At 41.2% G+C, this 27,664-nt stretch overlaps 1 protein-coding gene across 3 annotated transcripts; it reads right to left on the reverse strand.

Moving 5' to 3' along the window:
* Positions 1–1,018: 1,018 nt before the first annotated feature.
* LOC121948161 (serine/threonine-protein phosphatase 2A 55 kDa regulatory subunit B gamma isoform) lies at positions 1,019–27,664 on the reverse strand. Of its 3 annotated transcripts, none has more exons than XM_042493450.1 (10): positions 27,504–27,664; positions 26,763–27,082; positions 15,159–15,256; positions 14,668–14,833; positions 10,568–10,680; positions 9,815–9,992; positions 8,126–8,290; positions 6,460–6,629; positions 3,446–3,537; positions 1,019–2,886 (listed from the first exon to the last, which is right to left on the reverse strand). In XM_042493450.1, the coding sequence occupies exons 2-10, from the start codon at positions 26,836–26,838 to the stop codon at positions 2,592–2,594; spliced, it is 1,353 nt and encodes a 450-aa protein (XP_042349384.1). In that variant the 5' UTR covers positions 26,839–27,082; positions 27,504–27,664; the 3' UTR covers positions 1,019–2,591. The 3 variants fall into 3 exon arrangements, with proteins under 3 accessions (XP_042349384.1, XP_042349383.1, XP_042349382.1); XM_042493449.1 differs by having other exon boundaries at positions 27,500–27,664; XM_042493448.1 differs by lacking the exon at positions 27,504–27,664 and adding an exon at positions 22,881–23,037 and having other exon boundaries at positions 26,763–26,824.

The raw sequence follows: 27,664 nt of genomic DNA on the forward strand, positions 1-27,664 counted from the left end.
GAGCAGATCATTGTGTCTACGGGTGTCAGACACGTAAATGTAATGCTGTAACATTTTTAACCAAATTTAAGATTGATCTTGGGACAAATATTCTTTTGCTTATTTGATCACTGCAGGTAAATATGAGGCTAAGGAGTATACACGTGGTCCTGTCTGGGTTTTATGTAGAAATATAATTACAAGGATGAGATGAGTTAATGTACAAAGTTAAAGGTAACAGGTTCTAAAAATTTGTAACATCAAACCTTCTTTCAGAAGAGCTTGAGTCATTTTGACTAAATGAATAAATAAAAAGATGGATGAATGAAATGAACATCAATCAAGACCTGTAAATGTAAGACTATTAAATGACGTTTAAGACCTAATATTTTTATACAATCGAATTAATTAAAAGGACCTACAGACACCCAAATGATGGATGGACGTTAGACACTGATAAAAAGAGATGCTCATCAAACACATCTGCAAAATCGTAAATAAATAAATTTAAAAAATAAAAAAATGAATATACATATATATATATAAATTCTGACTCACGTATTTTCTTTTAATGGTTTATTCTTCATTTTAATTATTATTTGCAACTTGTACCTCACACTTTGTGCTGCACATTGTAGTTCCACCTGGAGGGAAATGTGCCACATTAAAAACATTAAATAAAGTTTTGCTTGCTTGTTTCTGGAAACTGGCACAGTGAGTGCAGTAAGTGTGCGATGACACTAGATGGAGCCTCATGACTTCATCAGTATTACAGACAGCAATGATGTGCTCAATAAGGTCCACATAAATCGAGGCTATAAAGTGTGCACATTTCCATAATGGCACTGGCAATTACTATCAGTCTCATATAATTAAATGGCAATAAAAATCACAGCTGTACTCTCATTGGATGCAATTTCGTTGAAATCTTTATTCAGAAAAAAAAACCATATTAACATTATTTATAACTGTCCATTTGACATTTTTGTCATCAACATACATTAACACAAAAATATGTGAATCAACATTAGTTTGGTCAGGACGTGGTGGAGTAAAATTGAGGACAAATAAAAGAATAGACTGTTCTTTAAAAAATAAAAGCTTCTGCACGTCAGCAAAGTAATCAGTGAGGAAGGCTGAGGAGATTTGAGTACCATCTCTCTGCTGTAGCTTGAGAGGCGATCATCGAGGCGGATGATCGCGTCCGCAGTCCTTTTAAGGATGTTAAAAAAACAAAACCTCATACATGTCAAAAACAGAGTTGATATATACAGACACCATTTAGGCCCTTTGATTTTTTTTTTTTTTGTTTTTCTTTTAGAGAACGACATTAATGAAAACATTCCTCAATCTTCTTGGTTCTCAGTTTCAGTCGAGGAGAAACTGATTCTTGGACGGCTTCATTCAAAACGTACATGTAAGTGTATGAACCGAACACTGGTAAACATGCTTCAGTGTCCAAAGACACAAATAAAAGTAGGAGAGCTCAGTCGTCTATGGTTACTCGTGCTGCATGGGGCCCCAGGGCCCCTGAAGCCTTTGTACAGCTGGGTCTAAATGGTTAAGAAGGCAGCCAAGTCAGTCAGTCAATTTATAAACACCTAGGCTAAATTGGTTTTACATGCAGCATCTTTTTGCTTGATTGTTGAAATTAGTTTCTTTATTTTTTTGCTTGGTTTGAGTTGTATTTAACGGCAAAGTAGCACACGATGTATCTCCAGACCAGAAGCAGAATCCACAATCAGAGAAGTTGACGGGCCAGAGACGACATTAATGACTGAAACACACTGTGTGGAGCAGAGATGAGTGTGTGTCCTCATGTTAGGCCACGGTGTTAACTTCTGCTTCTATCTGCAGGACTGTCACTGACTGAACGCGCTCCGGCTGAGCTCAGAGGCGTCTGGGTGCACTTGGGTTAAGGGGAAGGGGGTCTCGAATTCTTCCTTGCATATCACACGTTACCACTTTAATTCGTCATCATTAATTACCATCATTTACATCATTTAACAAGAAGATACAAAAACAGAAGTGGAGGAAGGAGCTGATCAGAAAAATCAAACAGTCAGTTACGTAAATGCCCCATTTTCATCAGTGCCGCTGGTTGACAACCACGAAGGGTTTTCGTTACACAAAACAGTGGGCAAGGGATAAGAATAGGCTTTGTTCGAGCACACAAATACAGAAGAGAGAGGAGGAGGAGGAGGTGGAGAAAGCAAAAGAGCCTGAAGAACAACAACAAAAAAAAAAAAAAGACAAATATGTAAACGTCTCTCCAGTCTGGGAGGTTTTATCCCCCTCAGAAGCTGAGCTGTAGCAATAAACACACCATCAAGCACAATCCAGAGCTTAACAATCAAGAAATCCACAGTTCGGACAATTTTGCAATCCATAATCCATTGCGTAATCCAGCCTGTTCCCTCTCTAGGTCCTTTCAGTTCTGGGAGGCTGGGAGGAGGTGAGGGAGTGTGTCAAAGAGTAGACCTGTGTGTGTGTTTTCTGACTGTGTGTGTTAGGCATATTCCCGTGTGTGTATGTCCGTAAATGTGTACATTCTGGCATAGCTGTGTGTTCAGGTGTAAACTCGGTTTGTATCCGCCGTTGACATCCCTTCATTAATGCATCTCAGAGTTGAGTTTGTCCTGGAAGATGTACAGGTTGTTGGTGGCGGCGATGGCGATGATGTTCTCGTTTGGGTGCCAGGCCGTGTGGAGGATCTTCTTGGTGAAGTCCAAGCTGTCCACGCTGATGTCGTCCTTCCGGCGCTTCCCCCCGGCGGCGCAGACCCTCCGCGGCTTGAGGACGGCTCGGGGTTTGCTGCTCTCTCTCGACGCCTCCAGGGTCACGTCGCGTTTGGTGTTGCGGTCGAACATGCGGAAGAAGTTGTTATAGGCTCCGGTCATGATTACACTGAGGGGAGGAGAGAAATGGTTACTACGGTCTGAAAGCTTTTCATTCTCTTTTCTCTCGAAACGGCATCACTTTTTTTTGTGCTGTGTTCAGGCGCCTTTCATACGCATTTAAACCTTTGAAATCTGAGCAAATCAGGAAAAGCTGACAAGAATATCTACTGAAACAGGTTTAAAGAAAAGACAGAGATTAATATTGCATAAATCTTGCAGATTTATATTACTGAAGCAAAACATTACATCCATTATTTTTTAAAAATGACTTTGCATAATGAGTACTTTTACTTTTGCTATAAAAGTATATTTTTAAGCTAATACTACTACTACTAATTTTAATGATATAAGATTTCTAATGCAGGACTTTAACTTAGGTTGGGATACTTTATCTGTATCCGTAGGTAGACTTGTTTTGCAGTAGACGGCATCCATACATGCAATAGACAGACATGATGAAAGTACTTGCAAAAGAGTATTTGGTGGTATTGCTTCATGTACTTGAGCAAAAGATCTGAGTACTTCTTCCCACAGTGAATACTGACACACAAAAACACTTCAGGTACCTGTCCGAGCCGTTCCAGGCACACTCAAACTTGTCAAAGATGCAGTCGTTTTCGTAAAGGGAACACAACTTGCTGCGGAGGTAATCGTGAACCTGGAAGAAAACACACACACACACACACACACACACACACACACACACACACACACACACAGATATGATGATTAAAAAAATCCCGCACACAACTGTTTCACTGCTAGGTATTGACTATCTGTGTAAACTATAAATAGAGGAGTGAGCAAAAAGACGCACACACATACAAAGCTCAGTACAGACAAAACACATTAAATGTGTAACACAAACCTCCCTGAAGGCAACTCTGATGAGACACAACACCGGCCCTGAGCAATATGAGGGCCAAGAGAACATTTTAATCTAAACTCCTTTTCCATATCAGTAAACCCATTAACATCCAAACCCACCAAGGGCATGATAACAGACACACATGTGAACGTACACACACACACACACACACACGTGGGCGCACACACACACACAAACACAGACACACACACACACTCACTGACTAATAACTCTTCTCCCCTGTGCGTTCATTGCACCTGCCTGTGTCAGCACTGTGATGCAAGGGGCTGAAATCTACACCTTCCTGTAGCCGCTGCGCTCTGCATTAAGCCCTCTATTTTCACATTCTGCATAAAGTCAGCAGTCAACAGTCATCTCGCGATCAATAAATGGTCAAGCTGAGGTCGGCTCACGGTTGTACATCAAACCAGGTGACATTTTTGTTTTCCCCTATGGCTCTCTGCTCGGGTGAAATGATACAGTGTCAGCTGAAGCTGAATATATATGGCCTTTTTTTCTAGTCCGCATGATGTCTGATTTAGAGCACAGTGCCTGATCTATCATGGATTTGAGCATATTTTTCATGCTCCAGGAGGAGTAAAACCAAAGTAAGAGCTCTGAAATCCTTTTTCTCCCCTCAGTTTACTCCACTAAACCCCTGCCATCCCTCTTTCTCCTCCTCTCATTTACAAACTCTCCTCCTCTCATCACACTCCATCTGAAACCCTCACCCCTCTTCTCCCTCCCTCCCCCTCTCTTCCTCCCTCTCGGTGCTGCATTGCAGATCTAGGTGTCGGGCGCTGTGTAAGGTATCCCTTCTTCCCGTTTCACTTTATGAGTGGAGGCTCGGCGAACTATAAATAGCCCCAGTGCATCTTGGCCTCCCACTCCTGGCGGCCTCACAGGCCCTCACACGTCAGACAGACACACACACATGTTCACCCACACGCCCGCGGCAGGAAAACTAAACACACGGTCACAAACGTAGCTGACAGAGAGTTCTCCTGCACATTAATGCATGAACAGAAGCTGGCGAGGCTGATTGTAAACACTTAGAAGTGACACTGGAGATAAATGGAGTGCTGATTGATTTGAAATTTGGAAAAATGCTCTTTTACCAGCCTTTTACTTAGTTTTGCATTTTTTCAACCGCATGTCAATCCCATTTCATCACATACACAGCATAATGACAACTCACTGTTTTATGTTTGTCTGACACATGTATCAATCTGCCAAATATAATCTGATGAATCTACAGATAATAGTTCAGGGTTTCTGGTGATTCTGCACCCACGAGGAGAAGAAGTGCATTCTCTGGCTTGTAATCAATCCAATTATTCATAAGAGGTTTGGGAAAAGTCTAATCAGCAAGAACTGTATATTCTGAAAGACAAGCATCTTCCCATGATTCATTTCTGTCTCGTATTAATCATATCTCCATGATGACAATGCCCCCTTCAATAAAGGGACAGTGAGTCACCTAGTAGGGATTTCAGTCACACACTTGTGTGTAAAGTGAAAATTCAATATAAACAGCTTTCATTTAATTCGGTAAAAGATGCTTTGCTGAAAGAATCTGAGCAGCAGTGCTGGACTGGACTATACTGGAGGACTATATCCTGCACATAAACATGAACATAAACACTGGAACTTCGTGTGGGATGTAGAGAGGACACTGGGCGACAAATTAAAGAAAAGGTGAGCACAGACACGCAGGTTCATAAAAGAAATGTACAGTTTATGAGGCAGCTTGAAGTAATTTCAAAGCACCTGCAAAGGGTAAAATGAACCTCCAACTGTGCTGCAAAGTAAATAGCTATGCTGAGCTCCTGTGCTTTTTGAACAAGGTAACATGCAAACATTTGGTGCAAAACTGGCCCCTTTCTATGCAGATGAGCCTCACTGCAAAACAGTCCAATTTACAACAACCACACACTGTTAGAGGGGAAGTATCTGTGTCTTCAGAGATTTGGTGGCAACTGAAGCGCATTAACAGACTAGGATATTAAATCTCAACTAAGGCTTCTCTCTGTCACGTTTAAGTTCCTTGTCTGAGGATTGCCTCGTCAGTCAGGACCTGTAACTTGCGCTGTGGAAATTTCAGTTTTCCTTTTGTTCTGCTTCGTGTGTTCTTGGTGCAAGGGCAACATTAATCCTTTACCACACAGAAAACTACGATCAGACGGAAAAAACGGCAAACTGCAATCAGCTACAAAATTTTATTTTAAACTTTTAAATTTGGGCATTTGTGCTGTGATATCATTGGCGCAATATCTTTTTTGTGGATCAGCTCTTGACACAGAGCAGACATTAGTTGCAAGTGATGCTCAAATAAAATTTCTTACAATAAAAAATATACTATTTTAAAGTTATTCTGTCCCTCATTACACTACCTTTAAAAGAAAAAAACAAATACGGAAGACTTTGTGGCAACAGCATGTAGTGTTGGCACAACAGAGTACTGTAGCAAATTGTGGGGTTATAAAGTTTAGGACTGAATGTTATCAGTCAGCTGATGAAGCAAGAATAAAACAGTGGACTGACTCAACAGACGACTGGATTCAATGAATTCAAATGAAGTTTTAATACGCCCTCCCCAACTGATCAGTTCACCTTTCCCAGACAGCTGAGCCTGACAGAGAAGATATTCATTCTCATGTTTTTTGTATTTTAAATTAAAATTCATGATTTAACATGTGGTGGGTGACATACCTGGTATGTCTCCAGGGGCTTGCTCTCCATGTTGAGGTCCCAGACCTTGGCAGTCAGGTAGTCTCTGGTGAGCAGGTAGCGACCGCTGTGGCTGAACTTGACGTCAGACACAGAAGAGATGATCTCAGAGAAGAAGGAGCGGGCGCTGGGGTCCTCGGGTTCCTCGAACACTAGAGATGGTGGGAGAGGAGGCCGAGGGCTGTTAAACCAGATGTCTTTATCTCATGTGCACCAATAAAGAAATCTATATGTTGAAAGTAGTCAATGAGGCAGACAGACCACACAGGTGACCTCTGTATGTTTACTATGTTGCTGTCTGCATCCTGCTGTGTATAAACACCAGCACATTTCAAAGGAAACAATCAGAAGTCTTTTCCAGAGGAAAAAACTGGTAAATACAGGCATTTCTCACTGAATGTAACAAACAAATATTAAATCCCTTGCCGCTTGTTGGGGTGCTCCACTGAACACGATTTGCAGTATTCACTGCAGTAGTGACTCATACTGGTCAGAGCTGTAAAACACATGGGACACTGGCCATTTCAACTTGGAAGTACAAATCAAAAAAAGAAAAGAAAGTTCGAAAACAATAAATCTGAAGCATGAGAGAAAATGTGAATTGAATAGCTGTCCCTTCAGGACAGGACAGGTTTATGTCTCAACTAACTCTGCTCTATATTAATGGACCTGCAGTGGAAAGAAATATGATTAAATGTTAAAAAATGTTTCAAATGTACTTTCAAATAAATGACATAAAGCATACCTGAAGTTTGTCAGGTTTCAGTTTACTAACATTACCAATTAAATACGCAGACTTTATTGTCAAATTACCCCCGCAGAAGATAGTCCCCCCTCTAATCTACATAACCACATATACATAAAGCAAACTAATGATGATTATCCACTGTGATGGATTAGGTATCTTAAGAGAGTCTCTGCAAGTTGATTTTCATTAGCTAAATGAAAAAGTCGCCTAAAATGATTCCAGTTCATGTTAAAGGGGCCATAAATATGTGTAGCGAATTTCATGTCATTCCATTCATTAGTTGTCCAAAGATTTCGCTCAAAACCACAAATATAGAATATATATATATTCAATAGGTTTTGTGATATTTGAGGCCAGGCAAAATTGACAGACTGACTGACCAACCAACATTGCCATCATGAAGCCGTGCGGCTAGCACAGCTAAAAACATAATCTCTGAAATCAGTTACATGCATATGTGTGTAGAATCTATAGGTACAAGATTTGGTATTGGAAGTGTTCTTATTACCTTCTGTAGTCTGAATATCATTGACCAATCAAGCATTGGCCAAAATACAAACTCAGAACCCATCCTCTATTGTTTCATGCCAATTTGGCTTCTTCTTCTTCTTTTTAAATTTTTTTTATTTGCATTCATATGCAGATATCTGTTTATAAAGATTAGCTGAAACGACCAGCACATGGAAGAGTATGTCTTAGTCTGAATATTGTCTCTGCCTAACTGTATATTTTAAGTCTGATGTCTGCCTGAAAGGTCATTCATCTAAAAATGTGCAAAACTACCAGTATCAGATATTTTGGCCTTTGAAGGATCCTGCAGGAATATAGACTATAGTAAAAAAACAACAAAAAAAACATAATGTTTATGTCTCCATCCCAGTTCTCAGCAGGTTTACTCACATTTGGAGTGTTTGTCGCACAACGCTGCTTCTCTCATGTCACAGAGGCGCAGGGTGCCTTTGCTGCTGCTATAGACAAACAGGTTACAGTGGTGGGGGTGAAACTCAGCCGCTGTGATCACCTCTGTTAGATCCTCCATGTTGGCTGGCTTGATGTCCACGATGTCTGAGAGGAAAAGTCGCTCAGAAAAACAACAAAGAGGTTCCACTTCTCACCCGAAGCCTGCAGTTTGTTTCAGCCTGAACTGTTTTTACCATATTAAAGATGGACCACATGACAGCTAAAAAAAGCCAAAACATCTTGATCGCCCCCCAGCAGCTGGCTGCAGTATAGATTATAAACCCCAACATGGAGGGGCCTTGGGCCAAACTAAAAGATCAAAGTGTATACATTTCATCATATACATTATTCCCAAAGATGGTTTCTCTGATTTAGTTAGCTTGAATCACACTGATGTTTGTTCAAGTGTTAATTGTTCTTTCAGGTTTGGTTTTAATTTGTTATTTGATGACTCACAGCTGTGTGTGTCAATTAGTTTACTCGGAATCAATGGAGCTGCTCGCAATGGAGTCAGACAAGGGGAAGTCGATACCACGAGATCCCTACAACGCAGATTCTGATTTCAATTGATATCACCAGCACAGGCTGGCAGCGTCCATATCTGCAATATTTTGCAGACCGCCTGGAATAGTGCTGGGTTTCCAACCAGTTTTCATAGTGGAAAAACAATGGAATTACAATTCCAAAGTTCATTATGTGATTCCATTGGGTGGAAAAAAAATTTTTCCAATAGACTTACATTTGGAAAAAGATGTTTTTTTAGTGGTACGACCCTCCTGAAAAACTCGTTTTACAATCAGGATTTGATCCATTTGGTCTGACAGCATTTAGAGAAGAAGAAGATGACGAGAAGAGCCTCAAGGTTAAATCATTTTATCCCCACTCAAATAAGCTGGTAAACGAATGAGGAAGCAGTGCCAATCATCTGGTTAATTTTTTTAAGCGCCAGTAGAACGGTTTTGGCATGTACATATTCAATCATTCATCCTTTTATCAATTCTATTCACTAACTAACCACATGAGAAGCTAATAATATTGTGTTTGAATTCATACGAAAAGCTCCGCAATCTACATACAAAAATAAAAACATAAGTGTATGTAAATGTATACATGACCCTCACAATGTAAATAATTTACAGAAGAAATAAAGCAAACCAATTTAAATGTATCTTGGGGGGATTGTCGGAAGAAAAGTATTTCCATATTCAGATAAATTGTAATATCATAAATCCTGTCTGGGTCATGGATGTGACTGTACTGTGTCCTATTGAGCTGGATTAGAACTCAGAGAGAGCTGAAATATTTATGCAGTCTTTGAATTATTCATTAAGCTACATTTTCACTCCTCAAGAATAATATTCCCCTCCCCCAACACTGTGCGTCTTTGTGCATTTCTTTATGCAACAAAGTAGGATTTGCAGTGTGGGAGTTGTGCAAGTGTGTGTGTGGGCGGAAATTGATTATTGAGCATGTACACGCATCTATGTGTTAACGTATGCATTAATTATCTGTGTCCTTGTGCTTTAATAATTCTAGTCCTGCTCTAATATGCTCGCGCATGTAATGATGATATCTGTGAGTCTTCTCTTGTCCTCACCATGAACACACACTACAACCCACAAAGGATACTGAAGCTGCGGTCGGTGATGTCCAGATGCCAGAGGTTGATCCTCAGGTCATCAGCTGACATGTAAGTCTCATAGTCAGAGTTGACGGAGATGGAGTTGACATGGTAAGTGTGGGCGTTGGCAAAAACTCGCCGCGGGCTCACCTCCACCATTAGGTCCATCGGCATCAACACCGGCACCTTGAAAGAGAGAAAGAGACAGAGAGCAGTTTAATACCGCACATAACTGATTAAGAGAAGAAAGATGATACAGACAGCGGATTGAATTTAAATAATGTCATTGTAGTATGAATGAATATTTAATGCATAACTTCCTTTGACATCAATAATACATGATTGCAGGAAACCTCAACTTGCTTGATAGAAGGATTAAGAGTCAATTCAGTGCATGAGTTAAAGCTCATTTGAGTGCGTTTTCATGTCTTGACATTTGCATTAAAACAATTTCTTTGTCAATACATGATTCATACACAGCTTAAATGTGTGTCCTTATTTGCATAAAGCACAGCGGGAACCCCCCCTCCTAATGGCGGACAGGCTATCTCTGCATAGTACAGATGTTACTGTTCTGTACAGCTGGAAAAAGAGGATTTCTCCGCCCTCACACACTCACACACACACACATGTATCATTGTGCCAGTGACCCATTTTTGCACATGCAAACACATCTGTACCCACTGACCCAGTTATGTTGCACAAGCGACCGCATTTATGACGGTTTCAGCATGTGCAAGAGACGTACAGATAGATGTTACCTGTAGGGAGGTGACGGTGGAGATGTCCTTGATGCGACCCTCCTCATCCTTCAGGTTGTATCCCTCCGGCCGTTTGTCTCTTTCACTCACCTTCCACAACTTGATGGTCTTATCTGGGAATCGGACAGAACCATGAAGCAAACAGATAAGCACAGATTTAATCTGAAAGTGTTACAAATGATGAAAAAGGTGCTTGTAGATATGCTTTAAGGTGAGAAAGCTATCTGGAGATCTTAGATTAGATGTGATCAAACACATAAGAGTAGGCTAAATGTGAAATTTCATCTCAAATTGGTACAGCTAAGGATTTTAGCATAAAGACACAATCAACTCAGGCACTTGAACTCAAAAGACATTACTTAATAGACAAGATAATCCACCCTTCTTCAAACTGTCAGCTCCGAAAAGACAGCTTTGACTCTGAAGCTCTAAATGAGCAAACAGTGAGGTTTATTTTATCAACACTGACAGACACAGAGAGTCTCTGTAATATATTGAAAAAATGACAGCAAGCTTTCCAGCAGCAGCAGCAGCATTACCCAACTGCTGAGGCAGGTCTTACATTTTTCATACCCTTAATCATAAATAATATAGTACTTAAATAAATCAATAACAGGGCGCTCAGGGAAAATCTATACATCTTCCAATATAGCCATAAACTCTGAATGTAATCTTATGATGGGACCTCTTATCCAAGGCAGACATACTCCTAATGCACTACAAACATGTGATGCAACACAAGCAGCAACTCTTGTCACCTTAAGCGAGGGAAAACCTGCTTTCTAACAGAATAAACTCAAATAACTGTCCTAATTTCAACTGCTCTGTTCACTCTGTCAAACACCTGTTAGTTATAATGTTTTGAGTGGGGTTGTCTGAGGTACTTATCTATAGTCAGAGTATTACCTACAGTAAATGAAAGGTGGTACTTTCCTAGTTTGGAGAATAAGGCTTGAGTGCCACTATGAGAGCTAAGCAGCAATGTACTGCTGTGTATGGAAGCAGCAGCAAAACAGATTTTAGCAACCAGAAAAAAATCAATATTAGTTGAAATGTACGCTATATTTAGAATCTTTTCACTGCTTTAGCTGCACCTGCCAACATCAGGCTGTGAAACAGAGGGAGATTTACTGAGATATCTACAAATGCCTTCGCCCCCATTTAAACCTTAAAGCCCTTTTTATAGCGAGATTGTATGAAAGGACTGCTAAGAAGTCCCTTCTTCATGCCTTTGCATTTTTACAAAGAACCAAACAACGGCTACATCATGCTGCTCCAGTAGGTGATTTCAAATAGCAAACCAGCATCCTGGAAGCAAAAAAGGCATGACAGTTGTGACGTTCAACACAACAGCGTTGGCTTCTAGCGTGACACGTATACGCACATCTTCTCTGAGTGAGCTACTAACAGCGGCTAGCTTTATTTCAAATCTTGTATGCATAAGATGTTGTCAAAGTGTCACACTTGTCCCAGCCATGGTCTCATCCTGGCAGCTGTCCCTTTTACACAGACGGTGATTTGTCAGTTATTAAGTTGCTGGCTTAAAGGCAAGACAACTCCACCTTACAACTGGTGTATGAAAATGACTAAATCATCACTGGGCTGCAATTTTACAAACATCCACTGGCCGTCGCACAATAGACTACAACTACCAAATAGAACAGTGATGCTGCAGTACTATGCCATTGCATATGGGACTGCCCAAGTATTCAGGCTTTATGGAAAGAGGTTTTGAATATCCTGTCACATGTCACAGGCTTGAAGTAATTTGTATGCCCCAAACTATGTTTTTTTGGTATTTTCCTGTAAACTATGCAAGTCAGATAAGAAAATGACTGTTTATGGATTATTACAAGGAAAACACACCACAGCCAAATCCTGGAAATCTCCGACTAGACCAAGCTTACAAGCCCGGCTTGCTGGTCTGTCACACTCTGTTGCCCTTAAAAAAACTACCATTTATGATTAAAGGTAAATACTCCACCTATGTTTAGGCTACAGAAGTCTACCTGCCTTAATCTCTTGATGAAGACAAAATAACATTTCATTTTCATTTCAAAATAGCATTTCCATTTGCTGTCTTGTTGTTTTTTTTTTCGTTTGGACCATCAATAATTGTATAGGCAGCATTTTCACTCCCTGATTATTTATTTTGGACCTTTGAAAGCACTCAATGTGATGTTCTATCTTAGTAATTTCATTGAGATGATACCTTACTATGAATGTTCTGTATTGTACCTTACTCGTTTTGTGTTTGTTTTCGCTGTAATATGCAGCATATAAAAAAAATCCAATAAACACACTTATTAAAAAAAAAAAGAAAAAAGAATAGTGATGCTCTTACAGACTCACCTCTCACACAAACATAAAAACCCTCAGCTCACACAAACAAGTGTCTCACACACACAGACAGTGAGGGAGACAGATAGAGATCAGTGTCTGGCGGCGGCAGAGGCTGTATGAGCACAGTGAGGCAGGGTCGAATATACATGATCCAGACTGGGTTGCCACGTACCATAACACAAATTAAGTGTGATATTTGAAAGAGATTATACTGTCGTCCAATCTAATCGGCAACACACATTCCACACAGAAACACATGAGAAAAACTAATTTGATTTGTATATCACTATAAAATTAAGGGACTGGCAAGAGGAAGAGGGCACAGCAGAAGAAGGGGTAAAAAAAAAAATGAGATCCTGAGAAAATCCAGAGAGTTGGCAGGTATGTTTACCTTGCTTTTAGAGAGCCCTTTCCAATGGGGAACAGAGGTCATTATTGATGATATCTTCAAAGCCACCAGACTCCTTTGACTAAAGCAGTAACATTAGCTCGCAGACCACAAGAATTGCTGGTTTGCGGCAGCCTTGAACAGTTAGTTTGTTTGACTATGGCATTCAAAAAGGTAAGATCAGATCATCAAAGTCACACAACATCACTCACTGACCGATCAAGGCAACTGTGAACCAACTCCCATTTTCCTGTAAGGTAAAATTGCCATTTTTGTCAAAGGGGTATGGTGGCATTGAGGAGAGCATAGACGGATACTACGGCTTCAGTCACCTGTCAGAAATCATTGTCTGACCAGAAGGTGAAGTGTTGAAAATATTCTAAATATAGCGTACTTAAACAAAATAGAAAACTAAAACTTTTTTTTGGCACTTTTTGTTCATTTTAACTTTTTTTTAACTTTTATATTTCTGTGAGCTGTGAATTTGAGGACTAGTATTTTTGCTTTCACATCCTTTCAGTTTATTCTATTTATCTGTAGTGTAGCGTTATATCGGGGTGGGTTATATGGTGTTGAGGGCAGACTATTTGTTGAAAAATCTTCCATTTTCACTATTTTGTGAAAATGCAAAGGCATAAAGAAGGGACTTCTTAGCTGTCCTTTTATACAATCTCAGTGTAAAAAAGGCTGTAAGCTTTAAATGGGGTTGGAGGCCTTGAGGGTAGGCCATTTGTAGATATCTCAGTAAATCTCCCTGTTTCACAGCCTGATGTTGACAGGTATGGGTACAGGGGCAAAAATATTCTAAATATAGTGTTCACTTAAAACTGATATTGATTTTTTAGGTTTTTTTTTAGGTTTAGGTTTTTGCTCAAATGTTTATGGTAACATAAGATATGGCATTTGTTGTCTTTTGAGAATGTTAGATTATCTATACAAAAAAAAAGTCCCTTTTTAGAGTGGAACACATGGAAGAAAATTAACATATTATCTTATAAAAATCTAGTTGGTTTACAAACCAAAGTGGGGAATATCTGAAATTTGCTGGTGATTTTTTGTCACCCTGCTTGTGAGAATCCACAGCCTGGACTTCATCATGATGAGTTTTAGAGGAGTAATTTATTAAATTATTTGACAAAAAAAACAATTATTTTGAGATTTTATAGTGTACAAAAAATATTTCAAAATCCTTCTTTTCAAGTCCTTAAAATTTTTAAGACCTTTAAAAGATTTAAGACAATTTAATAACAATTAAGGCCTCATTTTTAGATTAATGAATTCAGTGCCTTTTGAAAATTTTAAAGGATACATAGAAACCCTGAAAAATACGCGTGTGTGTGTGCGTGTGTATGTGTGTGGCCTCTCTCACCATTGGTGGAGAGAAGGAAGTGTGCGGCGTTCTGCTGAGGCAGCCATCGGATCTTATTGATCTTCTCCTCAATCTCCAGACTCTTAAGGTAGTCGAACTCAGGCTCATGGCTCTGGAAGGTGCTGTAGACATTGTACTCTCCCTGTGAGAACGGCTCAGTCTTGCTCTGTGGACGGAGAAGGAGCTATGAGGACATGTGGGGGGAGGAATGTGTACTTGCTCACATATACAATCACAGTGGTGTAATGTAACACCCCAGACTGAAGCCCCCCATCACCTTGATCGTGTGAAGAAATAGTATAGCACGGCTCTGCACAGCTGTAATGATCCACTCTCTGACACAGCAGGAGTATCAACTATTTATTAATCAATCAAGACTGTAGCTGGAGGGGAACAGTGTGTGTTCATCGCTGCTCTAACAGCTGGAACGAAAAATGGTATATTTGTGTGTATGACCAACAGTGTGTGTGTGTCTGTGTGTGTGTGTCTACCTCAGGTTCCCTCTGAAAGATGACCACTCGGCCCCCCTTGTCCCCTGTGGCCAGGAGCTCTCCAGTGTGGTTGAACTCAACAGTGGAGATGATATCAGCTGCAGAGAGAGAGAGACAGACACAGAGAAAAAGACAGAAGAAGAAAGAGCATGAGAGAAGAGAACGGTGGGGAAAGAGGAAGAGAGGAGTAGCCATTAGCTAATTGACCACACATCATCATTCATCTGTATAACCTGTTTAACTGGCTCTAAATTATTAAACCAAGTCAACAGTCAATGCATTAACATGTAAGTGGATTAAAATATATAAATTAATGTGTAGAATAAAACAATATTTGATTACTAACACAAATCTTCTCCAGTCGTGCGTAAGCTTTCAGAGAAAATTCAGTTTATACAGCACATATCAAAACACGCAAAAAATCAAACACACACACACACAGCTGTTTCACATTAGTCCCAGGTGTTATCACTATTCCAGTGTGACACATACACAATGACGCACACTATGACACATCCAGTACACGAGATTACAGTGTCACTTAAGTTCACTGTGTGTGTGTGTGTGTGTCTAATAATAATTATGCACTCTATCATCTCTGTAGTGTCATTAAGTGTAAACACATTTCAGACTGTATTAACATTAGTGACTAAATATCATTCAAAGATAATTTTTCAAGACACCCATATGCATATTTGCAACAATGCCCCTTTCACCAGCTCTGTGTCCCAAAACACCAACACAGAGTGACTCAGCGGCAGCACTTTGATATGAAGAGCAAGCACGTTATTAAGCACTTTGCATTTACTGACTCAGTGCTTTCGGCGGACCTTTCTTCATCAAATAACACGCAGAATGAGGAATACAAAGCACATGGTTATGCCGTCTAATGAAGGACATGCCAGTATGGGATCTGAAACCTGAATCTCTTTCAGTGGTGCATGCAATCTACTGCCTGCCCCTCTGTCTGCTTATCCTCTTTTCACCGCCCCACTGTACATCAGATTAAGTTTGATTTATTATTATTATCTATTTGCAGTCAGTTGGAGAAATATCTTGGTGGTTAAATCTCTTTCAAAGTAATAAGAAACTTAGTTTCAATGAAAAAATGCCGCTAAGCTGGCATGAACCCATGTAAGTTATCTGCAGGTTATCTTAGAGCCTGTTTACATCTGGTGATAATATGTGTGGACAGCATTACATACAACAACCAACACGACTCACTGTGATCCGATCACTCAAACCACATGGTGAGGTGGCCTGCAATGTTGTAGTCAAGACCATCTTAACTGTGATTAGGTCATGACTGAAACCAGAGTATATTGAGCCTGAGACAAGACCGAGACTTTGAGGGGTTGAGCCTTTGTCAGGACCAAGACCCAAACTACACAGCACACTTAACAATAAAATGTGGAACATGTAAACCATGGGCACTCTTCAAATTGAACTGAAAGATCCATATTCCTATAGAAAATACAAAAAAAAACAAATTAGGATTTGTCTTTATCCATCTTTTTCATTGCCATACTTATATATATATTATAATATATACAAACATACAAATATTTATATATACATAAATATTTGTATGTTTGTATAAGAATACCATCAAAAATGTGTTGATAAAAAAAATCAAAAGACATTACAACTGTGATTTTTTAAGGTGGGAATGTGAGCAAAAAAATACAAACACTATAGGAGCCGAAATCAACCTAACCATCTTTATTGAACACTTCTTTTTTGCAAAAGCAATTAAGCAATATCCCTGTAGTTATTGTCTTGACTAGTCTTGAAATTAAATCCCAAATCCTCTTTATCTGAGAACGAGCAAAGGCCGACTCTAAATTGATCAGGGCGGTCAAAAAATCATCCTGAAACCAATCTCAAGATCATCAAGACCAAGACCCATCTCGGGCATTACAACACTGGAGGTCTGGGACGCATTACACCACATATCTTTTTTCGTGCAAATGCTAAAGCGCCCCTGACAAGAACTACGTCATTATTGCAGGACATGATGGTTGTTTTGGTGACAGCGCACTAACACTCTAACTTAACCATTTTACAATGAGCGGTCGACTTGTCGTGTGACTGTCCATCATTTTGCCCTATGGAAGGAGACTCGCTGGATTCTGCTGACAGCAATATCTCCAGCTGTATTGACTCAAACACTAACGTGACATGTGAGGAGCTAGCAAGAATGTGGAGTTAATAACTATACACAGTGGCTTTTGACCTCCTGCCAAAAGCTATGTACATAGTAATGAAATTTTGACATGAAGTGGTCAGCCAGATATGCATGATAGACCGGTGTGAACAACGATGTATCTCGGTTGTTAATTTTTGTTCCGATGACCAAAACACATTTTAATACCAGGTATAAACAGGCTCTTAGCTTACCTAAACACGCTAGGTAAGCTCATTTGCTTCTCTGCTGACCCTTTAAAATCACAAATGCAATAGTCATGATCTAAAGATCTAAAAATCCACCATCAAGTAAATATTTGACGTAGGCCCACATTTTGACCTGCTTTGTCGTCTTCGTCACCCTAACCCTGATTTATTCGAACAAAACAAGTAAACAACTTCGGTCTGTTTACCAGCTGCAGTGGAGTGAATGTTCAGCTCAGTTGTGAAGTATCACATTTGTGGTTGGACTTCACACTTGTGAATACAAAGGCCGCGTTAAGGACAGACAGTTGCTGATGATGCTGATCACCGTAACCATAATTGATTGTATAATTTTTAAATCATTTTCAATCTTTTTTCATCAAGTTGTTTCCATATATCATTGTCCTCACATGACACCTGGCAATTCATAATTCTTTGACTTAACACTACTCATTGCTGACCATGAAATCTATAATTCTTTGCCAGCAAAAACAGAAAACCTACAATTAACTTCAAATTTTTACAACAAAAGCACAAATCTGCTACACCAATACCAAATAATATTTTCAAAGAGGGCACAGATTAGATTTAAAATAATTTAATGTCAGATGCTGTATCCCTCTAAGCTTTCAACAAAGGGGTCCACTAAGCTCAGTTTTGATAGAAAAGAACACAGTCCTCAAGCATTGACTGTAATAAAAATGGAGCAGGGAGAGTGTATTTATTGAGAGTCAGAGTGATTCAAAGCTGTAGCCTTGCCTGTTTTGTGGTGGCCTTGAGAGAGAGAGATTTTATGATGAGGGGAGGCAGGGACTGCTCCTCAATCTCCACACTAACACAACCTAATTCACCCCACTCCTCACACACCTCATGTGTTACTGGTTTCTATCATTCTTCCATTCGTCATTGCACTGATTCTTGATCTCCCAGTCACTGCAGTGCTTCTTTATTCCTCACTTTCAATTTCTTTTTCTGTAATTCAGGCTTTCTCTCAATCCCTCTCCCTCCTCAGATTCCTTTGTCATCTAGTTTCTCTCTTTTGCCCAATTTCACTCTCTCATTTTCTTGCTGGTTGTCTATCCACATTCATCTCTCTCTCTCTCTCATCCCTCCCCCACGGCACTCTGCCGCCTGGCTGTATGTTAGCGTGTACGTAGCGGTGGTGCTGCTGGTGGTTGTGGTGGAAGAATGGATGGAAAGGATGGAAAGGGAGGTGGAGGGAAGAGGCGCTGGGGCGGAGGGTGGAGGGGGGTCCTTCGGTGAGCAGGGGGGTTGCCATGGTAACAGGCTGAGCCAACCAGTAGCAGGGGTACTTGTAACGGTTAGCCGTATATGGCAGTCTGGTGAAGGAGGAAGTGGGATTCATCAATCCAATCCTCGCAGGAGAAGGAGCGCGGTAAAATAATTATGGCACTGCAGTTTTGTCCACCAACAAACATTGCCAAATTAATACCAGGAGATGGAGCTGACACTACGGTCCAAATTGAGGATATGCAGATAATTACTGCTCACACACACGCGCACGATGGCGCTCATTCAAAAACTCGAAAAATTCAAAAACACACATACACACACACAGATTTGAATGCACACAGTCACGTCATGAGGCACAACAAATGTGTGTGCTTGATGCTCTGTGTGTGTGTGAGTGTGTGAGTGTGAGTGTGTGTGTGTGTGTGTGTGTGCGCGCGTGCACCCAACACATTTACAGATAACTATGTCTCTACTCAAGTCACACAGAGAAAGAGCTAAGGTAAGCAAAACCCACAGGAGCGGCACACAATATAGCTGAATAAAATATGGAGCACACACTCTCCTCTCCCATCCTATTTATCTTTCTGTACTCCTCTCTCTTTCTCTTGCGCACACACTCACACACCTCACACACCTCACATCCATCTGTCTTTCTCTGATGCTCTCTAATAGAAGAGAAAAATAAACCTTTAAGAACACAACTGATGAGAAACGCTCGTGAGCGCTGTGGTTCTCCTCCAAGAGACATAACTGGTCAATTTCCTGATGTAATACTGTGTGTGTGTGTGTGTGTGTGTGTGTGTGTGTGTGTGTGTTTGTTTAACTGTCTTTTAGGCTGTCAAGCTGCAAGTCAATATAGTGTGGATGTGTGTGTGCTACAGTATAGCAAGTTAGCTGTGTCTGTCTCCCACAGACAGTCCATTAGCATCAGCAGGCCTGTCTGACTCATCGCCACACTGCAGGAGCTGGGGGAACACACTGTGACTGCAAGTGCACGCGCCCACACATACAGTTCATTTCAGCACAATACAACACACAAACATGAATGAACTCAATGACACAAAGAAGCATAAAACACAAGCACAAGTGATAAACACACAAACACTCAATGCGCTGTGAGGTGATTATAAGGACAGCAGCTCCTCAACAATCAAAGCATGATGTTGTAAGGAGAGTTGGAATGATTAGCTGATCTACAGAAAATAAATCAACAGCACTTTTTGTTATTCATTAATGGTTAAAGTCACTTTTGAAGCAAAAATGTCAAAATGTTTCAGCTTCTAAAGTTTGAGGATTTCTGTTTTTTCTCAGTTATATATCATTGCAAATGGAATGTCTTTGAAAATCTAGGGACGAAAACATTATCTGTAAAATAATTGACGGATTTGGACACAGAAAATAACATGCCAGCTGGCTGATAACAAATGATTTTCTAATTACAGTTAAACTGTTTAAATTTGATTAGCACTGCTTAGTTTTACTGTTTGTTCCGATTTTCTTAGCCTTTGCTTTTACAATAAAGGAAACAATGTGGCACCCACGTCCTATTCTCAAATTCTTTTATAACCGCTAAACAGTGGACTAAAATATGTTTCTAAAGACATTTTAGGTAAGAAATAGGCAATGTAGTTACAGAATCTTAATTTACTTTTGATCAGCATCGACTTGTTTTGCTGTTTGATCAGAGTCTGGTCTAAAAGATAGATACAGCTTTCTCTCTCCCAATTCGCATCTTAACTCTTTGTCCATGGTAGAGGGCACACAAAAATGCGGGAGTACAATCGGCAGTTCGAACAACAGCCCAAGAACCAGTAAAATGCGTCATAAGAGCAGATTTTAGTTGAAAGATGAGCAGGGAGATCTATGTGCTGGAAATACAGAGGGAAGTTTACTACAGTTTATTTACACATACTAACCACATTGTTTAAATACAAAGCTGGTTGAAAATCACCAAAGTAACCTTTTAAGTCATAGTAAACTGAACACTTTGAGATTCTGGTTGATTGATTTAACAAAACAAACCATCTGAAGACATCGTCAGAGCCCTTCAGAAAAATGAGATCAGCAGCTCTTTACTACTGTCTGACATTTCATGAATTTCATGAAGGATAAAATAATAGATGGATGAATTGATATTGAAAATAAGTGTTAGTTTGAACCGTAGTCTGTATTATATGCATTAAGATCAGTGCTCATCTGTGGCACATCTGAGAGCAGAGGATGTTTATGGGATAGATAAGGGTGGTGGCATGGGTAGAAGGAGGTGGATTTCCTTATTTCTTTTTGTTAAGGCTACTGCAGGGACAGAGAGGGGAGCAGACGCCCTACAGTCCCAATTATAGATATCTTAGGACTGGGTAAGCACAGACCATTAAAGCTGAGCCAAAAACACACACTCCTTAAAAGAGCGGACAAGCCACCACTCAGCAGGAGATGTGTGTGTGTGTGTGTGTGTGTGTGTATGCACATGCTACAGCTCAAGCACCCCGCATTTCCTGTGTGCGTGTGCACAAGTGTGTGTACTCAATTATGCTGTAGAGAAATAAACTGGTTGGAGGGAGAGGAGGGAGTGAAGGAGACGAGGGGAGAGACTGCCGGAGGGAGACGTTAAATTGATCCCTGTCTTACAGTTTCGGAGTTATCTGGAAAAAAACGGGTGCATGTGTTTGTGTTAGAGGTGCACATGTGTGGAGAGGAGTGATTTTAAGCCCAGCACAGCAGGGGATCTGCCATTTCTCCAAACACACATCGGCACAATGAGCAGAGCTGGTGTGAGCCTAATGGTTATAGACACAAACAATTAGAATCACAGACCACGCCAGCTTCAGCGTGTGTGAAATACACCTGTAATCCTGCTTTGCCTTGCTGCAAAGACATCCTCTGGCTGCATGAATTCTCAGAGCGGCAATGTGTGATTCATTTTTGATATAAATCAATTTGTTTTTCCAACAGATTTATGAGACTGTAAAATAGAAAAAAAGATTAGGAGCTTAGCTGGTTTACACCCATCGTAACCCCAGCAATACTGAAAACTGAGATTATGTGTTGACACCACATAAATACTGTAATGTAATCCCATATTCATAAGACTCTCGCCCATTTTTATGCTGCCACTCATCTGTGATTAGGGCTGAAATGATTAGTCAATTGATGGAAAAAATATTCTGCAGCATTTCTGATATTTTATTAATTGTTGTCTTTTTTGGCAAAAAAATTCACTGGTTCCAGCTGAGAAGATGTTAATCTTTGCTGCTGTCTTCAGTCTTTAATGATAGAAAATGAAATACCTTTGTACCACTTGTCAGAAAAAGTAAGCAGTTTGGAGGGTATGAGCAATTGTGGCAGACATTTTTCACTTTTTTCAGGTGTTTTATAGACCACACAATTAATCAATAAGCTAAGAAAATATCTGGCTAATGAATTCATGAGAGAAGTTCAGAGAAGCTTTGAGCTATGTCTCTCTGTGTGTGTGTGTGTGTGTGTGTGTGTGTGTGTGTGTGTGTGTGTGTGTGTGTGTGTGAGTGTTTTTGTTCATAAGGCTCAGAGAGTGTGTGCATGTGTGTGTGTGTGTGTGTGTGTGTCTTCCTCTGTATTAGATAGAGGTAGAAGTATTATAAATGCTTTGAAGGAGATGAGCTGTCTGGTCAAACTATTTAAAGAAATCAAATCGCATACTCCCTCACACACAGATACACACACACACACACACACACACACACACACGCACGCACGCACGCACACGCACACACACACACACACACACACACACACACACACTCTCCACACTGAAGCAAGCAGACTGAGACAAAAATAAAAAGGCAGGTACAAAAATAGAGACACACAAAAAGGATGAGGCAGGCAGACAGAGACAAAGTGATGTTTAAGATATTTATAACACTCAGACTCACGTGAGAATTCACCTGACTCAAAGGACACACACGCTATCCGAACACATGCACACACTATCACATTCAACCACCCCCGCACACAAACTCTCAAATCTAACACTGGGGTCGTGTGGACGCAACTGTGCGACACAGATATGACCTTCGGGATAGAAGAGGATAGAGCACACACCTTCAGTGTAAGAGGCAAACGGCTCGGGCTCCAGAGAAAGGGTAGTGATGTCGGAGCACAGGACCTGGATGGGGCTCAACATCCTGGGGGAGGACTCCAGGGTGGAGAGGGGTGGACAGGATGGGCGGAGCTCTTCAGGCTATAGCCAGGAGCAGCCCTGCAAGAGGAGTAAGGATGGAGGGGAGGGAGGGAGGAGGGCAACAGGGAGGAGCAGAGGGTAAGGAGGGAAGGACCAGGGAGGTGGATGGGGTTAAGGAAGGGACTGAGTTACTGCATCACCACATCTGGCCATGAGTACTCACCAGAGAAAAAAAAATACTGATGCTGTATTTATGATCACTCTGTGTCTGTACATCATGACGTGTTCACATGTTGGGTTTGGCTTGGAAGACATGCAGGATGGACAGAGATAGACAGCTCGTGGGACAGAGTCTTAATGTGTTTCAACTTTTGCAGGTGAGCGTTACAAGAAGCGTAGATAGAGCTCACATTTCCCTTGAGTCGACTGACAAAAGCCCCTCTTACACTGCCTGGTCAAGGCGGGACATGCCATGCTGTTATTCCGGCACGTGTTCTGTATAAAAAGGCATGAACACTGAATGGGGTGACAGTGTTGTTACGCCTTTAAGCCGGCATCAGCGGTAGTAACAGAGCCAAATCGCTGTCTGTGTAAAAAGTGTGAGCAGGCAGGGTGGGCCAGGTGTGATGTTTGGACGACGTGTTATGTGTGCGACCCACCACTGGGAGATTTAAAAAGCAGCTAGCAGCATTTAGCAGCTAACTAGAAAAAGAAAAACAACAACTGAAAACGTCTGCAAATTGAGAAGACACTGAGGTCCAGGAGCTCCTGACACTCGAAGCAGAGGACGAGATCAACCACCAGAAAGCTCTGGTGTTAAATGAGTGTTAGTGACATGTTATGCAATTGATATTGTTTAAAAAAAGCTGCCCGACGCTTGTGTAATGGGTAACACGAAACACTCACACTTTTTTATGTTACACGTATGCCTTTCACTGGGGCTGCATTATGCCAGTTTTTTTTAGGTTCTGTGTAAAAAACTTAAGCTGGCATAATCAAGAGTTTTTGTTGGGGACAGTATTGCAGGATCTCTGTGAAAAGGGGGTTATTGACTGACAATTAAAATAGGGCAGAGAGAGAGCTGGTGAAAGCTCAATATTAACATACAGGTATTCTGACTAATAATTATTTGATATTGATTAATCTTTCTATGAAATTTTCAAACATAATGACATCTGCTCAAGCCCAAAGCAATTCTAATAACTGCTCAATTTATGTAATCAACAGTCAAAAAACCCCAAAGAAATGTTTGGTATTTTTGCTTTAAGAGTTCAGATACATTTATATTTACACACAATTTTGTTTTTTACTTAGCATCAGTGATACTTTTGTATGTGGTGCACCTTAGTAATCAGGGTTAGTGTGGTTGAATTATTTATTAAATGGAATCAATCATAAATAATTTACTTACAAAACTGTCAAAAATGTCAAAATACAGAATATTGATGCAATATATAATTGTCGTCATTATTTCCATCCTTCCTCCTTGAACCCTCTCCAGCTGGAGGTGAGGGTGTAGCAAAGGGAGATTTTGAGGAGGGCAAAGGAGTGAGAAGAAAGGAGTAAGAGTTGTAGGGAGGAGGGAAGGGGAGGGGGTTAAGGTAGAGGGAGGTTAAGCATCCCTCCCCTGTAGGAGTGAAAGGGCAGGGGAATCCCCACGGGAAGATCTACAGACACACTGATACGTATGCACGCACACACATATAAACACACACACAAAACCCTTTCAGACAGACACACACATTCACAGACCTGACACACAAAAAGACACATAGTATGCACTTAAAGACACAGGTGTAAATGTGAATGCAAGACAAGGCAAAGGCAAAGGCAAGGCAAAAAAAGAAAGAAAGATGGAGACACACAAATGAAATACACCCAAGCATAAAATCACATTCAGTGCTGCTCAGTCTTTCTCTTTAACACACACACACACACACACACACACACACATACAGGGACACATTGTGTTTGAGCAGCCTTTAGAGCACTGTTGGATAATTGTTTGGCAGACGCGCCACTTCAGCACTGGGCAATGCTGCGAGTTGCATTAGAGGACCGATGGGGAAAGGGAGAGAGAGGGAGGCAGTGGGGGATGGAAATGGGGAAGAGGACGGGGGGATGGGGTGAATATTGAGGAAAGGTGGAGGGGGTTGGAGTGGATGTAGAAGAGGAGGCAGGTAATGAATCATTTTGTTTATTTGTGACATAGAATTATCTGGTTTTGGTCATTAGGGGAATTGTGAGATTAATTTTTAGAGCACAGTTTGTACTCGTTCCTCTGCAACTATTTATTTCCAGGATGTCCATGTGTTGCACAGTCCTATCAGACAGACAGTGTTCAGTGGCGTGTCCACCTCGCTGCGTGCTCATCAGCAATTCATCCTGAATAATGTCTGTGTCTGCCTGAGATGTGCAGGATAATTAATACTGCCATTATTGGTGGGTGGAGACAACCTGTCAATCATATTGGCCAAGCATGAAAAGCAGCATGTTTATCATCACGGACAGTTGCTATGGCAATAATGGATGGCTGGTGATGGACGTTAAGACTGATTTTCTGCCTCTAACTCATCAAAAATCCCTTTCTGAAATGGACAAAGACATGTATTGCTCATGGATATACTACACGTATAAAAGCGGATGGACTCGCACACATATAGAGACAAAACAAAGATGCACACAAACAGAGAGGTATGATTCAATCTCCTCAGCAATACAATGCGCTGAATGCACACACAAGCATTTACACAATCAACAGGCAGCACTACAGGTCTCCCCTGACAACAGTATGTGCTTCTGTGTGAAGGATATTTTATTACAGCACAGACACAGGAAGCATAATTCCTTTCTGTAGCGACACAAGAATCACAAATGAGCTCGCAACACGTTCGTGACCCCCAAATGATAATCCGCTGTTCTGGTTTAAGAGGTGTGGCGAACAATGAGCTGAGTGTAAGAAAAACGTATTGGGGACAGACAGACAGGCAGGAGGGCAGACAAGGAAGCTTGTGTGCAGGTGAGATTAGTGGTGTAATTGAGATTAGCAGAAGGGGGTTATCCAAGGTTATAATCCACCTGTTTTTATGAAACAAACCAAAAGAGGTCATTGGTTTGCTCTGCATTGTGTGCTGCTTAACTTTTTGAACATTCCCCTGCTTGAGAGGTGATACTCTATAATTAGACACAATGCAATGTGTGTGTGACTCTCATAATGTGAGAGATGGCATGCAGTGCAATAAGTAAGAGAATGTGGTGGAAATTTCTGGCTTGTTTTTCTGGAAATGCCTGCTATTACAGGCAAACAAAATGACTCTCCCACACAGACATACATACAAACATTCGGACACAGGCCAGATCAATTCTTCCCTGCAGTGTGACAAAATATCTGTTACACAATGTAAGAAGAAGGTTACAAAAGCATAAATAAACAAAAACACAGAAATGAAGGTGCAGGACACAAAAAATTGAACAGAGAAGGAGAGGAGGGAAAGAGTGAGGGGAAAACTTGCCTAAGATGGCTTAATTTTGCAGACAGAGGAGTGTTTTGTTTCCTAGTTCTTGTTGCTCTGACTGCAACTCTATCTGAGCAACACAAAGCTTACAGAAGATTAAGAAGCTCTCCTGAGCTTGTTTTTGCATTGACACACTTTGTCACACACACACACACACACACACACACACTCGCTCTCTCTCTCTCTCTCCAGAAGTCCGACACACAGAAGCACACTCACACTGGGGCACACTGAAACACACACTTTGTGACATTTAGGCTCATGCAGCTTCCTCTGTCATGGTCTTACCTTCAGTCACATAGTTGTGGTCAGGGAGGAAGCCGCGGTGGTTGAGCGTCGGGGTGGCGTCAGTGTCTTCGCCCATCAGCGGGGCTGGGGGAAGCGCCCGTCTCGGTGGGGCAGCGTGGTGGTGGCAGATCGGTGGTGGAGGGGGTTGTGGGGATGCCAGCCAGCACAGCGCCCATACTGTTGCCCGCAGACGCCTCCTCAGCACAAGGGCGCAGAGCCGAGCATCCTATCCATAAATGAGGAGGCAGTGGGCCTGTCCCAAAGGAGGGATGGGTGCGTGTAAGAGTCCACACAACTGCTTCTGTGAGCCAGATGCAAACCTGCAGGGGGAGAATTATTTGAAAACATTTCAAAAACTACCACAGTTGAGTTTGATTTGTGCCTCAGAAGAGTAAACAGCACTTGTGAGGCAAGAAAAATCCAGCGCACCCCGTAGCCACTCTGCAGCAGCTGAGTCCAGGTGTGGCCAGACCATTTGTACTCTCACGAAACACACACAACATACACAGCCCTGTGCTCGCAGAAATGGGTAAAGTCCTGACTTGTTAATGGATGCTCTAAAAGAAGAGACGAGATGAAGAGGAAGAGGAGGAGTAGGAGGAGAGTGGGGGGAGGGGAGAGAGGGATGAGCAGAGCCCCTAGTCGGTGTATCTGCAGTGCTGCTGCTTCTGCAGTAAACTCACACTCATGGACACACATATACACACACACATACAGTGGGATAAACAATTACTCACCTACACACTCAGCAGCTTGTGGGTCAGGTTCTCCTCAGTGGATCCTCCATGAATAACGTCTCTCTCCTCCTCAGCGGGTAACTGTCTCTCTGGTTTCTCGGCTGTTCCAGTACGAGGAGGAAAATCCTACTGGCCCTGCGTTCTGCTGCAGTCTGCGCTCTTGCG

This window comes from Plectropomus leopardus, chromosome 9 (assembly GCF_008729295.1).
Source record: "Plectropomus leopardus isolate mb chromosome 9, YSFRI_Pleo_2.0, whole genome shotgun sequence".
In the NCBI taxonomy this organism is placed as follows: Eukaryota; Metazoa; Chordata; class Actinopteri; order Perciformes; family Serranidae; genus Plectropomus; species Plectropomus leopardus.